Here is a 15,532-nt window from a genome sequence, read left to right on the forward strand (position 1 = left end):
CATATAGAGACAGTCCCTACCCAATAGTGGGCTCACAGTCTAAAAGGGGGAGACAGAGAACAAAACCAAACATACTAACAAAATAAAATAAATAGAATAGATATGTACAAGTAAAATCAATCAATCAATCAATCAATAAATAAATAGAGTAACAAATATGTACAAACATATATACATATATACAGGTGCTGGGGGGAAGGGAAGGAGGTAAGATGGGGAGGATGGAGAGGGGGTTGAGGGGGAGAGGAAGGGAGGGGCTCAGTCTGGGAAGGCCTCCTGGAGTAGGAGTATCCTGGAGTATATGGGAAGAATGGTGGTTTTCCAGATCTGGGAATTCCAAGCTGGGTTAGTGGCAGGAGTGAGGGGATAGAGGTGGGAAAGCTGAGAATGAGGAACAACTACAAGGTGGATTTGGGAGGAGTAAAAGGAAGGAGTAGGAGAATAGAACAGTGCCAAATACTTAGAACAGTGCTCTGCACATAGTAAGTGCTCAGTGAGTACCATTGAAGAACAGCTGGCACGCTGCTGAACCATGAGGTCGATACAGCTCATTGGATAAAAACCCCATCCCTGCCCCAGGGCTCAAATCTAAATTGTTGCCAATTTGTACTTCCCAAGCGCTTAGTACAGTGCTCTGCACATAGTAAGCACTCAATAAATACGATTGATGATGAAGTGGAGAGGGTAGGTTTCTTATCCCTATTTTACAGATGAGCCAATGGAGGTCCAGAGGGGATAGATCATTTGCCCAAGGTCACACAGCGGATTGGGGCAGAGCTGGGGTCTGAATATCTATATCTTTGCAAGACTTCCTTGCTGTCCTCTAGACTGTAAGCTCATTGTGGGCAGAAAATGGGTCGGTTTATTGTCCTCCTGCACTCCTCCAAGCGCTTAGTACAGTGGTCTGCACATGGCAAGCACTCAATAAATAATTCTGACTGATTGACAAAGACTGTGCTGAGCAGAGCTTTTCAGTGGCTTTAAGGTTGACATGCCGGGGAGAGGATGGCCTGGGAAGACAGTACAGGCAAAAAGAGAGAGAGAGAGTGAGAGGCAGAGACCCTCAGACCCCTCCCCTCCCCCAAGACTTTCTGTTCTATCCAAAGACCCGGCTGCCTTGGGGGACTATTTTAGGAAACAGGGTGTTTACTTCACGGATGGTAAGGGCCGGACTTTTATTTTTAAACTCCCAAATGGTCCTGTCTCATTTGCTTGTCACCGAGGAAGTCGAGTGGACGGAGGAATTCAACCCAAGGGGTGTCGGAAAAGCTGCCACCCTCCTCAATCCATCCATCAATCAATTCTTTCAATCATATTTACTGAGCGCTCACTGTGTGCAGAGCACTGTACTAAGTATGAGATAATAAACAGACACATTCCCTGCCCACAACGAGCTTGCAGTCTAGAGGAGGAGACAGACATTAATAGAAATAAATACATGAAGGATATGGACATGGGTGCTGTGGGGATGGGGCAGGGGATGAATAAAGGGAACATATCAGGGCGGTGCAGAAGGGAGAAGCAGTGTGGTCTAGTGGGCAGACCATGGGAGTGGAAGTAAGAAGGATCTGGGTTCTAATCCCGGCCCCACTGACCCACCTTGAATATGTTCCTGGATTTTTGAGGTGGTGGGGATCTTCCACCATTATGAGCAGGGAACGTGACTAGTAATTCCATTGTATCGTACTCTCCTAAGCGCTTAGTACAGTGCTTGGCACACAGCAAGCACTCAATAAATACCATTGGATTATTGATTGATTGATTGGTTGCTTTTCTCTCCTTCCCAGCAATGGGATTCTGGAGGGTAGAGGAGGTGGGAAGGAAGGTGTCTGGATCAGGAGCCGGGGGTTTGAAAATCTCTGGGCTGGGGGCCGCGGAAAGGAGAAGATCAATCAATCAATCAATCAATCATATTTATTGAGCGCTTACTATGTGCAGAGCACTGTACTAAGCGCTTGGGAAGTACAAATTGGCAACATAGGAGATGCGAATCAGAAAATGAAAGGAACCTTACAAATCATCCAGAGAAGTAATTTGGGGGATGAGAGAGAGAGGAAATAAGACACGGATTGTGTGTCACCCTTCCCTCTTCCTCCTCCCCATTCCCCTCTAGACTGTAAGCTCACTGTGGGCAGAGAACAAGTCTACCAACTCTGTACTATCCCAAGCACATAGTACCGTGCTTTGCATACAGTAGGCGCTCAGTAAGTATCACTGACGATGATCTAGCCCCGCTCTACCCTGCAGTGGGGGAAGACCCCCCTAGAGAGGGGTCTCCACATTTAGGGATATCCTCTTTTCCTCCCCCTTCCTGCAAGATTCCTTGGAAGGGGCCAGAGAGAAAGAGGCTGAATCGGTGTGATCTGGTGGAAAGTGTGCGGCCCTGGGAGTCTGAAGATCTGAGTTCTAATCCCCGGCTCCACCCTTGCCATCTGTGTGACTTTGGACAAGTCACTTAACCTCTCTGGGCTTCAGTTTCCTCATCTGTAAAATGGGGAGGAAATCCCTACTCTCCCTTCCTTTTATCCTGTGAGCCCCATATGGGGCAGGGACTGTGTCTGATAGTGCAGGAGAAGCAGCATGGCTCAGTGGAAAGAGCCCAAGCCTGGGAATCAGAAGTTGTGGGTTCTAATCATTCATTTATTCAATCATATTTAGTGAGTGCTTACTGTGTGCAGAGCACTGTACTAAGCACTTGGGAAGTACAAGTTGGCAACATAAAGAGACGGTCCCTACCCAACAACGGGCTCACAGTCTAGAAGGCGGAGACAGACAACAAAACAAAACATGTGGACAGGTGTCAAGTCATCAGAATAAATAGAAATAAAGCTAGATGCTAAATAATTCCGGCTCTGCCACTTGTCTGCTGTATGACTTTGGGCAAGTCGCTTAACTTCTCTGTGCCTCAGTTCCCTTATCTGTAAAATGGGGATTAAGATGTGAGCCCCAAGTGGGACAACCTGATGACCTTGTATCTACCCCAGCACTTAGAACAGTGCATAGCACATAGTAAGCGCTTAACAAATACCACCACCATTATTATTAATATTATCCACCCCAGCACTTAGCCCATAGAAAATGCTTAAGAAGTGACATTTAAGTGAAGGAGGGAGAGCTCAGTGTGGCATGGGGACAAATGCCACGTACAATAGAGCAGAGTGGGTAGACATGTTCCCTGCCCACAAGTAACTTCCAGTCTAAGAGGACAGGAGAGTGAGAACTGAGGTAGGCATTTGTCTTAAATATGTTAACCTGTTCTTTGGTGGGGCAAAGATCTGTGTGTTGGAAGTTGAGGCTTACTCAACTTTTATGCAATCCTGGGGACATCGCAGGAGGCCAGGTAGTTCTTTTTTAATTAATTCATTCAGTCGTATTTATTGAGCGCTTACTGTGGTATTTGTTAAACACTTACTATGTGCCAGGCACTGTACTAAGTGCTGTGTTACATACAAGCTAATCAGACTGGACAATCCATGTCCTACGGGGTGATCACAGTCTTAATCCCCATTTTACAGATGAGGTAACTGAGGCACGAAGAAGTGAAGTGACTTGCCTAAGCACGTACAAAAGACAAGTGGCGGAGCTGGGTTTAGAACCCAGGTCCTTCTGATTCCCAGGACCATGTTCTATCCACTAGGCCACACTGCTTTGCAGGTTTGTTTATTCACATCAGTAGATTCGCACAGCCTCAATCACTAAGCAGTTCATTCAATCAATCGTATCTATTGAGCGCTTACTGTGTGCAGAGCACTGTACTAAGCACTTGGAAAGTACAATTCAGCAAAAGATAGAGACAATCCCTATCCATCAACAGGCTCACAGTCTTCATACCCCACCTGCCACTTCAACACTCCATGTAATAATAATAATAATAATAATAATAATAATAATAATAATAGCATTTGTTAAGTGCACACATACCAACTTGTGGACCAAGAATGTGTCTACCAACTCTGTTGTATTATACTCTCCCAAGTGCTTAGTACGGTGTTCTGCACATAGTAAGTGCTCAATAAATACAATGGACTGATTGATTAATTGATTGTGACCCACATGGCTGCGGGGGGAGAGCAAGTTTTGAATCCCCATTTTACAGATGAGGAAACAGAGGCACAGAGAGGTTAAGTGACTTCCCCAGGGTCACCCAGCAGGCAAGTGGCAGAGCCATGATTACGGGCTCCCAGGCCTGTATTCTTTCCACTAGGCCACACTGGGCCTCCCCCCATAATTAGCAAGGTGACTTTGTGGAAAAGAGCTCGGGCTTGGAAGTCAGAGATCGTGGGTTCTGATTCCTGCTCCGCCGCTTGTCAGCTGTGTGACTTTGGGCAAGTCACTTAAGTTCTCTGGGCCTCAGTTCCTTCATCTGTAAAATGGGATGAAGACTGTGAGCCCTATGGGGGACAACCTGATCACCTTATAACCTCCCCAGTGCTTAGAACAGTGCTTTGCACATAGTAAGCGCTTAACAATGCCATTATTATTATTATTATTATTATTACCCCAGCACTTAGAACAGTGCTCGGCACATAGTAAGCGCTTAACAAATACCAATATTATTATAAGTATTCAAACCCCCGTAGGACTTTGTTATCTATCTTAATAGTACTTCTTCCTATCTGGTACCTATCTTAGTAGTAGTATTAAGTGCCACGAGTAGTAGCACTAGTATTACTATTATAGTAATATTATAGTATTACTATAGTACTATTACTAAGTACTATTTAGTAATAGTACTCCCTCCTACCTGCACTCTACGTTTGCATCTACCTCCTTCCCCACGTTAAAATGTAAGCTCCTGGAGTCTACAACTTGACCGTACTCTCCCAAGGGCTTATCACAGTGCTCCGCACACGGCAGGTTTTCAGACAAGACTATCGATGGTGATCGTCTTGCACTGGGCATCCGTATCCACCCTGGTGCTTAGTATCGTGTCTGGCACATAGTAAGCACCTAATAAATGCTATCATTATTATTACTATTATCTGGAGGATGCCCAGGGCTTGGCTGGGCCTTGGCAAGGGAGTCTTGGGCAGCTCTGGCAGCCAGGATGCCCAGGCAGTGGGCAGTGGCATGTGGTGGCAGAATGGGTTGGTGGCACAGGGCTACCTAATGTCCTGAGCACTGGACAGCAGGTGCTCCTGAACTTCGGCCAGCGGGGCTAGCCAGAGAGGACCCATCTGATATTGAGCCATTCATTCATTCAATCGTATTTATTGAGCACTTACTGTGTGCAGAGCACTGTGTTAAGCGCTTGGGAAGTACAAGTTGGCAACATATAGAGAAGGTCCCTCCCCAACAACGGGCTCACAGTCTAGAAGGGGGAGACAGACAACAAAACAAAACACGTGGACAGGTGTCAAGTCATCAGAATAAATAGAAGTAAAGCTAGATGCACATCATTAACAAAATAAATAGAACGGTAAATATCATCATCATCAATCGTATTTATTGAGCACTTACTATGTTCAGAGCACTGTACTAAGCGCTTGGGAAGTACAAATTGGCAACATATAGAGACAGTCCCTACCCAACAGTGGGCTCACAGTCTAAAAGGGGGAGACAGAGAACAGAACCAAACATACTAACAAAATAAAATAAATAGAATAGATATGTACAAGTAAAATAAATAGAGTAATAAATCTGATGTAGAATCTCCGGTGCTCCCGAGCACTGGCCAGCAGGTTCCCCTGAGCATCGGCCAGCAGGGTTGGTTAATCAGTGAGGACCCATTGAGCCTGCAGGACGTGGGGTCTCTAAGGCCCACCCAAGTGAGTCTGGCAAGCCAGGCCTTCAGAGAGGGCTGGGCAGGGCTGATGGAGTCAGCAGCTTGTCTGGAAAATATCTTAAAAGGAGCAGCTGTGGGTTCCTCTGGGGGGTTCCTCCGCTGGAGAGCCTGGGGGGTTGGAGCTATTTGGGGCCTAGGATAAGATTTCAGAGGGCGACTCGCCCCCAGCCAAAGGAACGACACATGCTCATGGGGCTTGTGGCCCTAGATGAATTTGTGCCCGATGGAAAGATGCCTTAAATTCTTCTGCAGCTCTTCCCGACGTGACAAGAGAGTTTGCCCTGCCCTTTGCCCGTGACCCTCAGAGGCAGGAAGAGAGAGGAAGCCAGTGGCTTGCTGTGATGGGAAGGTTCCCTTCTTCCTCCTCTCCTCTTCAGTGCTAATCAGTGCATTGGAGTCAGGGCTACTGCTCTCCCTGGATATTGGAGTTAGGGCATGGCTTAGTGGAAAGAGCCCGGGCTTGGGAGTCATTCATTCATTCATTCAATCATATTTATTGAGCGCTTACTGTGTGCAGAGCACTGTACTAAGTGCTTGGAAAGTACAAGTCGGCAACATATAGAGACGGTCCCTACCCAACAATGGGCTCATAGTCTAGAAGGGGGAGACAGACCGCAAAACAAAACATGTAGACAGGTGTCAAAATCGTCAGAACAAATAGAATTAAAGTTATGTGCACATCATTAACAAAATAAATAGAATAGTAAATATATACAAGTAAAATAGAGTAATAAATCTGTACAAATATATATACAAGTGCTGTGGGGAGGGGAAGGAGGTAGGACGGGGGGATGGGGAGGAGGAGAGGAAAAAGGGGGCTCAGACTGGGAAGGCCTCCTGGAGGAGGTGAGCTCTCAGTAGGGCTTTGAAGGGAGGAAGAGAGCTAGCTTGGCGGATGTGTGGAGGGAGGGCATTCCGGTCCAGGGGAAGAACCTGGGCTGGGGGACGACGGCGGGACAGGTGAGAATGAGGCACAGCGAGGAGGTTAGTGGCAGCAGAGGAGTGGAGGGAGCGGGCTGGGCTGGACAAGGAGAGAAGGGAGGTGAGGTAGGAGGGGGCGAGGAGATGGACAGCCTTGAAGTCGAGAGTGAGGAGTCACAGTTTGTGGGTTCTAATCCTGGCTCCGCGACTTGTCAGCTGTGTGACTTTGGGCAAATCAATCTACTTCTCTGTGCCTCGGTTACCTCAACTGGAAAATGGGGATTAAGACTGTGAGCCCCACGTGGGATAACCTGATTTCCTTGTATCTACCCTAGTGCTTAGAACAGTGCTTGGCATATAGTAAGTGCTTAAGAAATGCCATAATGATAATAATAATTGTTATTATTATCTCTCTCCCAGGGTAATGGAGGTGAGGTTGCTACTCTTCCAGAGCACTTGAATCAGGGCTACTGCTCTCTCAGAGCACTGGAGTTGGGGCTACCGCTCCCCCAGAGCATGGGATTCAGGTCTTCCATTCCCTCAGCAACAAAATGTCCCAGCCTCTGGGGCACTGCCCCACAGTAGGCTTTTCCAGGGCACCAGGGCACCAGGTTCCCCAGAGCAGAAGGGTCCTGCTGCAGTTAGGAGCATGACACAGGAGATCACACCATCACCACGTTTCCACCAAGCATCCTGTCACCTTGGAGACAGGATCCTGAGCCGGATGAACCATTGGTCAAACTCAGCATTGGCATTGCACATGGCCTTCTTCTAGCAATCAATCAATCAATCAATCGTATTTATTGAGCGCTTACTATGTGCAGAGCACTGTACTAAGTGCTTGGGAAGTACAAATTGGCAACACATAGAGACAGTCCCTACCCAACAGTGGGCTCACAGTCTAAAAGGGGGAGACAGAGAACAAAACCAAACGTACCAACAAAATAAAATAAATAGGATAGAAATGTACAAGTAAAATAAATAAATAGAGTAATAAATATGTACAACCATATATACATATATACAGGTGCTGTGGGGAAGGGAAGGAGGTAAGATGGGGGAATGGAGAGGGGGACAAGGGGGAGAGTCTAGCAGTCTTGAGGGACTCTGCACTTCAGGGGCCCGGTGGCTTAGTGGTCAGCCAGCCTGGGGATAGGCTCTAGTCCCAGGGAGGGCATCTTGAGTGGCCATGCTGCTAACGTTGGCAGAGAGTAGCACTGTCTCCCTCCTCCACCACCCCAGTTCCCGGCCCAGCCCTTTTGTAGAGGGGAGAGAAATGCAATGATTCCTTGCCGTCTCAGGAAACCCTGGGGCTCTGAGTTCCAATCGTAGCTTGGCTTCTGGGTGACCTCTGACCAGAGTTCCTCCTGGGGTCAGTGGGGATGGGACCTTGGAGGGGAGCGAGGAACCTGAGGACCAAGACCTGTGTCCCTTTCTTCAGGACTTGAAGGGAGCGACAGAGACTCCCCTTGATTTCCACAAATCACAGATGCTATTTTTAACTGTGCTGAGAGGTAATCTTGGATGAAATGAAGATAACCACCCTCCCTCCACACACACATGCCCCCTGGCTCCCTCTCCGGTCAGCCACCGATTGTCCCTGGCTTGTACCTCCAGGGTCTGGACCTTCCAGATGGTTAGATAGACGTGGGTGGTCACAAACTAAGGCCAGTCAGCCAGTCAATCATTTATTCAGCGCTTACTGTGTGCCAAGCACTGTACTAAGTGCTGGATAGAGTACAATAGAATAAGCAGATACATTCCCCGCTCATAGTGAGCATACAGTCTAGAGGGAAGCAGTATCTCATCCAAACTTCTGTTCCCTCTGGGGATTCAGTGGCCTCTGGCCCTGCTTCCTTGTTGCCCCCCTCACTGCCACTAAGCCCCAGGGGATCCCAAAGGGGCCAGACTGCCCAACCACTTCCTCCTCATCCTCTCCAGAGGTCCCCTCACCCACAGGTCCCACCCACAGGTCTGGGGGCTGCCCTTTTCCTGAGCCCCCATGTTTGGGAGCCTCCATCCTGTGTGAGGGGGTTTGCGGACTCTCTGGGCTGGGTATAGTTGAGGCAGCCGTGGGACGGGTAAAGCACGAGAAGCCACTCATTTGCCTCAGGTCTGCTCCTCCGGGCTCAGGGGAATGAGGGATTCTTGGCCTGTGTTACCAAAAAAGGAGATGCAGTGTCTCTCCGCACAGAGACTGCCTCATCCTCTCTTCACACTCAGGGCATCGGATGCCTCTGGACGCCTCTAGGAGCCCAAGAGCTCTGGCTTTCTCCTCTCCCCTTTCCCCTTCTCCCTGCTCCTGCTCTTTTCTAACGGTATTTGTTAAGCGCTTCCTATGTGTCAAACACTATTCTTAGCACTGGGGTAGATAATAATAATAATTGTGACATTTGTTAAGCACTTATTATATTCCAGGCACTGAACTAAGCGGTGGGGTGGAAACAAGAAAATCATGTTGGCCACTGCCTCTGTCCCACCTAGGGCTCACAGTCTTAATCCCCATTTTACTGATGAACTAAATGAGGCCCAGAGAAGTGAAGTGACTTGCCTAAAGCCACACAGCAGACAAGTGGCAGAGCTGGGATTAGAACCCATGACCTTTTTGAGTCCCCGTTTGGTGCTCTGTCTGCTACACCATGCTGCTTCCCTAGTTAATTAAGTTGGACACAGTTCCTGTCCCACATGGGACTCACAGTCTTAAGTTTTTCAAGCAGAAAAACAGCATGGCCTAGTGGATAGACTTATCTGCTGTGTGGCCATGGGCAAGTCACTTCAAGTCTCTGTGCCTCAGTTACCTCATCTGAAAAAATGGGGATTAAGACTGTGAGCCCCATATGGGACATAGACTATGTTCCACCTGATTAGCTTGTGTCTATCAGAGCTTAGTACAGTGCCTAGTGCATAGTAGGCACTTAACAAATATCATGTAAAAAAAACCACCCTGCTCCCATACAAGCATAGACACAAACCACACCCCAGCAAACCCCAACTTCTCAATTTTCTCTTCCCTCATTTTCTTCTCCTAAAATCAATTATATTAATAGAGTGCTTACTATGTGCAGAGCACAGTTCTAAGCGCTTAGGAGAGTACAATACAAGAAAATTAGCAGACACATTCCGTATCCAAAAGGCTCTGGGCTTCTGTTTCCATGACCAACAAGGGGAAAAGCTGATAATAGGAGGTGGAGGCTGTTTGGGTTTTGTGCAGAACCCCTGCATCTGGGGCAGTGACCGAGTCAGGTGATCTCTCAGCTCCGGAGACCCCTAGAGGGCCTAGCTGCCAGGGTAGCAGAAAGGGATTGAGACTGGGTATCCTGCTGCGATCCTGTAGACTATAAGTTCATTGTGGGCAGGGAATGTGTCTGTTTATTGTTATAGTGCGGTTGCTACAGTGCTTTGCGCATAGTATATGCTCAATAAATACGATTGAATGAATGAATGAATAGAAGGAACTCTGGGAACTGAGCAGCGTGGCTCAGTGGAAAAAGCACGGGCTTTGGAGTCAGAGGTCTTGGGTTCAAATCCCACCTCCACCACTTGTCAGCTGTGTGACTTTGGGCAAGTCATTTAACTTCTCTGTGCCTCAGTTACCTCATTTGTAAAATGGGGATAAAGACTGTGAGCCCCACATGGGACAACCTGATCACTTTGTAACCTCTCCAGCACTTAGAACAGTGCCTTGCACATAGTAAGCACTTAATAAATGCCATTATTATTATTATTTGTGCTCTCACCCCACGTGGGGTTGGTGGTGGCAGGGAGAGACTGGGCGTTCCGAGGTCCTCGAGCTGTTGGTCCAGGGGTCACCACACAGCCAACCGAGCCAGGTCGCGTCCTCAGCCAGGGCGGCCCTTCACCCAGCTGCCCGAGGAGGTGGGGAGACCGGGCTGGCCATGGCAGAGGGTCAGAACTCCAAGGACATTATCTCTGCAGGACCGCCCATGCCAAAGCCAAGGCCGGTGGGGCCGAGCAGGCCGCCCAGGCTGCGGGCACCGAGTCCAACATCGCCCGGACCTTGGCCAGGGAGCTATCGCCGGACTTCTACCAGCCAGGTAGGTAGTAGCTGGGGAATGGGGGTGGGATGGATGGATGTGAAAGGATGTGGAAGGGGGCAGATGGGGAGACCTCCCCGGCTCAGCTGTAAGGAGGTTAGGGACATACCCACCGCTGCCAATTCCCTCGTCCCTACCTTCTCCCGCCATCTTCGGGGGCATTTCTTACCCATGAGCCTGCTGGGGGTTTTAAGGATCATGGTGAGAGGATGGGGATCTCCATATGTAGCTTATTCGGGATAGCCTAAGCATGGAACCGTATAGATTTTATTTTATTTTATTCTCTTGTAGTGTATGTGTTTGTTGCCAGTCTTTTCTCCCCTTCTGTTCTTCTGTTGAGAGGCTCTTGGGGGCAAAGGGCAGCGTGGCTCAGTGTTTCCACTGAGCATGGGCTTTGGAGTCAGAGGTCATGGGTTCAAATCCCAGCTCCGCCAATTGTCAGCTGTGTGACTTTGGGCAAGTCACTTCACTTCTCTGGGCCTCAGTTACCTCATCTGTAAAATGGGGATTAAGACTGTGAGCCCCCCATAGGACAACTTGATCACCTTGTAACCTCTTGGAACTGTGCTTTATTCTCCCCCTTCTAGACTGTGAGCCCATTGTTGGGTAGGGACTGTCTCTATATGTTGCCAACTTGTACTTCTCAAGCGCTTAATACAGTATTCTGCACACAGTAAGCGCTCAATAAATACGATTGAGTGAATGAATGAATGAAGGTACCTATCTAACTCTTATCCATGTATCTTTCCCAGCACTTAGTACAGAACTCTGCGTATAGTAGATGCTCAGTAGTTGCTTCACCAACTGATTGTAGGGGATATTGGAAATGGTAGGGGAAGGGGGAAGCATTCTAATCTGTGGTCCTGGCCCTTCCCCTGTCCCCTCTTTTTTTAATGGCATTTGTTAAGTGCTTACTAATAATACTAATGATGGTATTTGTTAAGCACTTACTGTGTGCCAAGCACTGTTCTAAGCACTGGGGTAAATGCAAGGTGATCAGGTTGTCTCACGTGGGGCTCACAGTCCTAATCCTCACTTTACAGATGAGGGAACTGAAGCCCAGAGAAGGTCAGTGACTTGCTCAAGGTCACACAGCAGACAAGTGGTGGAGCCGGGATTAGAACCCACATCCTCTGACTCCCAAACCCGGGCTCTTTCCACTGAGCCACGCTGCTTACTATGTTGTAAGTGCTGGGGAGATACAAGCTAATCACGCAAGACACAGTCCGTGTCCCACATGGGGTTCCAAGTCTTCACCCCCATTTACAGGCGAGGTAACTGAGGCCCAGAGAAGTGAAGTGACTTTGCCAAGATCCCACAGCAGACCAGTGGGAGAGGCAAGATTAGAACCCTGGTCCTTCCGACTCCCAGGCCCGGGCTGTATCCACTAGGCCACGCTGCTTCTGCCTCAGTCTCCCCAGCCGGGGCCAGGCCGGGGCCCAGAGGGGGGGACCCCCGGTGACCCCTGAGTCCTTCTTCTTTCCAGGCCCTGAGTACCAGAAGCGGCGGCTGCTCCAGGAGATGATGGAGGATGCGGAAAGCGAGCAGGACCACGCTGAGGGGGGCGCCCAGGGTCCCGCCCTCCCACAGCCGCCGCCTCCGGAGAGCCCTCAGCTGCACGAGCGGGAACCCCCGCCGCCCAGAGGGGCCCTGCCGGCCCACACCCCCGTGGGGACGCCCCCTGAGTCTAAACGCCCCAAGCCCGGGGCCACCCGGGGCCAAGGCCTGCTGAGCCCCGGGGACTGGAATGGCGAGCAGAGCCGGGAGGGCAGCCGGCCCGTCACCCCCACCCCAGGCCCGGCCTCCGGCCTGGCTCCCGGCCGCGTGCCCACCGAGCAGATGGAGATCCAGCCCCTGCGGGCCTCTCCCGCGCCCACCCCAGAGCCCGAGGTGGCCCGCTACCAGGGCTATCACAGCTACGCTGTGCGCAACACGCCTGTCCCACCGCCTCAGGAAGAGGAGGACGAAGACCTCCCCTCAGGCCCTTCCTCGCCCTACTCTCCGTCCTCCCCATCCCCCGCTTTCTTCCCTCCCTCCCCGTCCTCTCCATCCTCTTCCTCCTCCTCTCCGTTCTCCCCGCTGCCCACGGCCCCGGCCAGGCCCCTGCCCAGCATGCCCAGAGAGGAGCCGTCGTCCGGGAGGGCCACCGCCAAGGCCAAGGCCGAGCCCAGAGCCCCGGCCAAGGCCGAGCCCAAGCAGCAGCCTCCCTCCAGTGAGGCCAAGGCCGCACGAAAGACTGAGGCTCGGGGGTCAGCCAAGGCGGTGGCCAAAAGGAAGATCCGGCGAGGGGCGGCGGCGGCCACGGCAGAGGCAGAATTAGAGGAGGTGACACAACACGGGCCAGAACTGGGGGAGTCGGGAGCGAGGGATCCCCGCATCCTGGGGCGGGCTGGGGGGGGGGGGTCTGAGGGTGGAACCCCTACAGGGAAAGCCCCGGGGGGTATTCATTCATTCACTCAATCGTATTTATTGAGCACTTACTGTGTGCAGAGCACTGCACTAAGCGCTTGGGAGAGTACAGTACCACAATCAACAGACAGGTTCCTTGCCCACATCATCATCATCAATCGTATTTATTGAGCGCTTACTATGTGCAGAGCACTGTACTAAGCGCTTGGGAAGTACAGATTGGCAACATATAGAGACAGTCCCTACCCAACAGTGGGCTCACAGTCTAAAAGGGGGGAGACAGAGAACAAAACCAAACATACTAACAAAATAAATAGAATAGATATGTACAAATAAAATAAATAAATAAGTCGAGCTAGAGAGTGGGGCAGGGCTTCCAAGGGCCCTGGGGAACTTCCTGGCAGAGGAACAAGGGACAAGTTGAGGCCCTTCCCAGCAGCCTCAGTGGCTCCTTCTGCCCACCGCCCCGGGCCCCGGGGAACGTCTGACTCTGCAGGCCGGGAGGCCTGACCGCTGGCCGGCTTGGGCCACACAGTGTCAGAGTCGGGCTTGGGTTCCTCCCAGTCTGGGAAGAGCATCTCGCCCGGGGACCTCGGCAGGAGCAGCAAGAGGCACTGAGGTTAGACAGCAGGAAGAACTTCCCGGCCCCACTGCTTATGAGACCCCTTGAATCACCACCTAAGGACCATGTGGCATCTCCTTCCATGAATATTTTCAAGGACAGGCTGGATCTCCATTGCGGGGATGTGATTTAGGGCCTGGAGGCCAGAGGTGGAGGACAGGGAAGGGTCATCTAGGGTACTCTGGAATAGGGGTGTAGAGGGTCTCCCATGGCCAGTGAGTCCTGCATGCTCAGCTTCCGTCCTCCGCTCTCTCCCCTGCCTCCTCCCCTGTCTGCCCCCTCACAGGGACCCAACACTGTCATGATCTGCATGGTGATCCTGTTGAACATCGGCCTGGCCATCCTTTTTGTGCATTTCCTGACCTGACGTGTCTCCCAGGTGAGGTCGGAGAGGGGCAGCACCTCAGCCAGCGAAGCCCCCCCTCCTCTCCCTCCAGGCCTCCAGACAAAGTCTTACGTGGGGCGGGGAAGGAAGGAGGAACGGGGGGTGAGGGTTGAGCCTGCTCTTTCAGACGGACATCAACCGTCTGGGTGGGTGGGAGAGAGGGCCTGCTGTCGGACCCTTCTCCGTCAAGCATCCCTGAAGCCTCTTCTCACTGTTGCTGTGGAAAAAATAGGTCCCAGCCATCCCTGCCTAAGGCCTCAGTGACCCGCCTGCCCCCTCAAAACAAATGATGGTGTTTGTTAAGCACTTACTGTGTGCCAAGCACTAGGGTAGATGCGAGATGATCAGATCAGACACAGTCCCTGTCCCACAGCGAGGGAGGGAGAATGGATATTTTGTCCCCGTTTGACTAATAAGGAAACTGAGGCCCAGAGAAGTGAAGTGATTTGCCCAAATTCACACAGCAGGTAAGTGGCAGAGCCGGGACTAGAACTCAGGTCTCCTGAATCCCAGTCCTGTGCTCCCTCCATTAGTCCACACTGCCTCCTGCCCCTTCTCCGAGACTCGTTCCCTGGGCCAGGCTCAGGAGGAGATGCAGAGAGGCCGTGATGAGCTTTGTCTTTGAAACGCCTCTTTTCTGGACTAAGAGCAGAAAGCCGGTCTTCTTTCCATCAGTGAGAGGAGTATCTATTGAGTGCTGCTGGTGTGCAGAGCGCTGTACGGAGCGCTCGGGAGAGCATGAGTGCTAGAAGACATGATCCCTGCCCTCAGGGAGTTTTCTGTCTAGTGGGGAATGAAGCCACATGAGGCCTGTGGTGGTGGTGGTGGTTGGGAGACCCCCTCCCCATTTCCCCAACCTGGGGTGGGCAGTCAACTGCTGGAGCTCCTTCCCCCTTGCTGATATCCTCCCCCTCCCAACAGGAGTTCCCACGGACAGACGGATGCAGATGGCAGACCCCTTGGCAATGACTGGATGCAGCTGCGTGGGGGCGAGGCTTCGGACAGGGGCTAAGGACGGGCCCCCCCATCCTCCCCTCCCACCCCCCTCCACCCCCAGACCCAAACCGAAGTGCCTGGAGATGTTTAACTTCCCCATGCCTGGCTAGCAGGGAGCCAGTCCTCCGTTCTCCTCTTTGGCCCAAACCCTCCTTGCTTTAAGTGTCGGTTTCCTCACTGGGCTCGGGGCTTGCCAGTGGGCAGGGAATGGGACAGGTCAAGGCAGCCAAAAGCCCCCTCCCAGCCCCCGTCCTTCCCCTTTATCAGGCTGCACCCATCCTGCGGCTCTCACAGGACGGACCCCAGGGGGCCCAGGAAAATGACCGAGAGCCAAAGATTCCTCATCACCAGGGCCTCTG

General features: G+C 51.2%; 1 protein-coding gene across 1 annotated transcript in view; it reads left to right on the forward strand.

The window, feature by feature from the left end:
- Positions 1-15,220, forward strand: part of JPH2 (junctophilin 2) — a 51,933-nt gene extending 36,713 nt beyond the window's left edge. Inside the window, exons 5-8 of the mRNA XM_038750703.1 lie at positions 10,643-10,761; positions 12,248-13,086; positions 14,079-14,171; positions 15,099-15,220. Of these exons, the coding sequence (XP_038606631.1) occupies positions 10,643-10,761; positions 12,248-13,086; positions 14,079-14,159 (1,039 nt within the window). The 3' untranslated portion in view covers positions 14,160-14,171; positions 15,099-15,220. The remainder of the gene's footprint in view (positions 1-10,642; positions 10,762-12,247; positions 13,087-14,078; positions 14,172-15,098) is intronic.
- Positions 15,221-15,532: the final 312 nt, after the last annotated feature.

Source organism: Tachyglossus aculeatus, chromosome 8, assembly GCF_015852505.1.
Source record: "Tachyglossus aculeatus isolate mTacAcu1 chromosome 8, mTacAcu1.pri, whole genome shotgun sequence".
Lineage (NCBI taxonomy): Eukaryota > Metazoa > Chordata > Mammalia > Monotremata > Tachyglossidae > Tachyglossus > Tachyglossus aculeatus.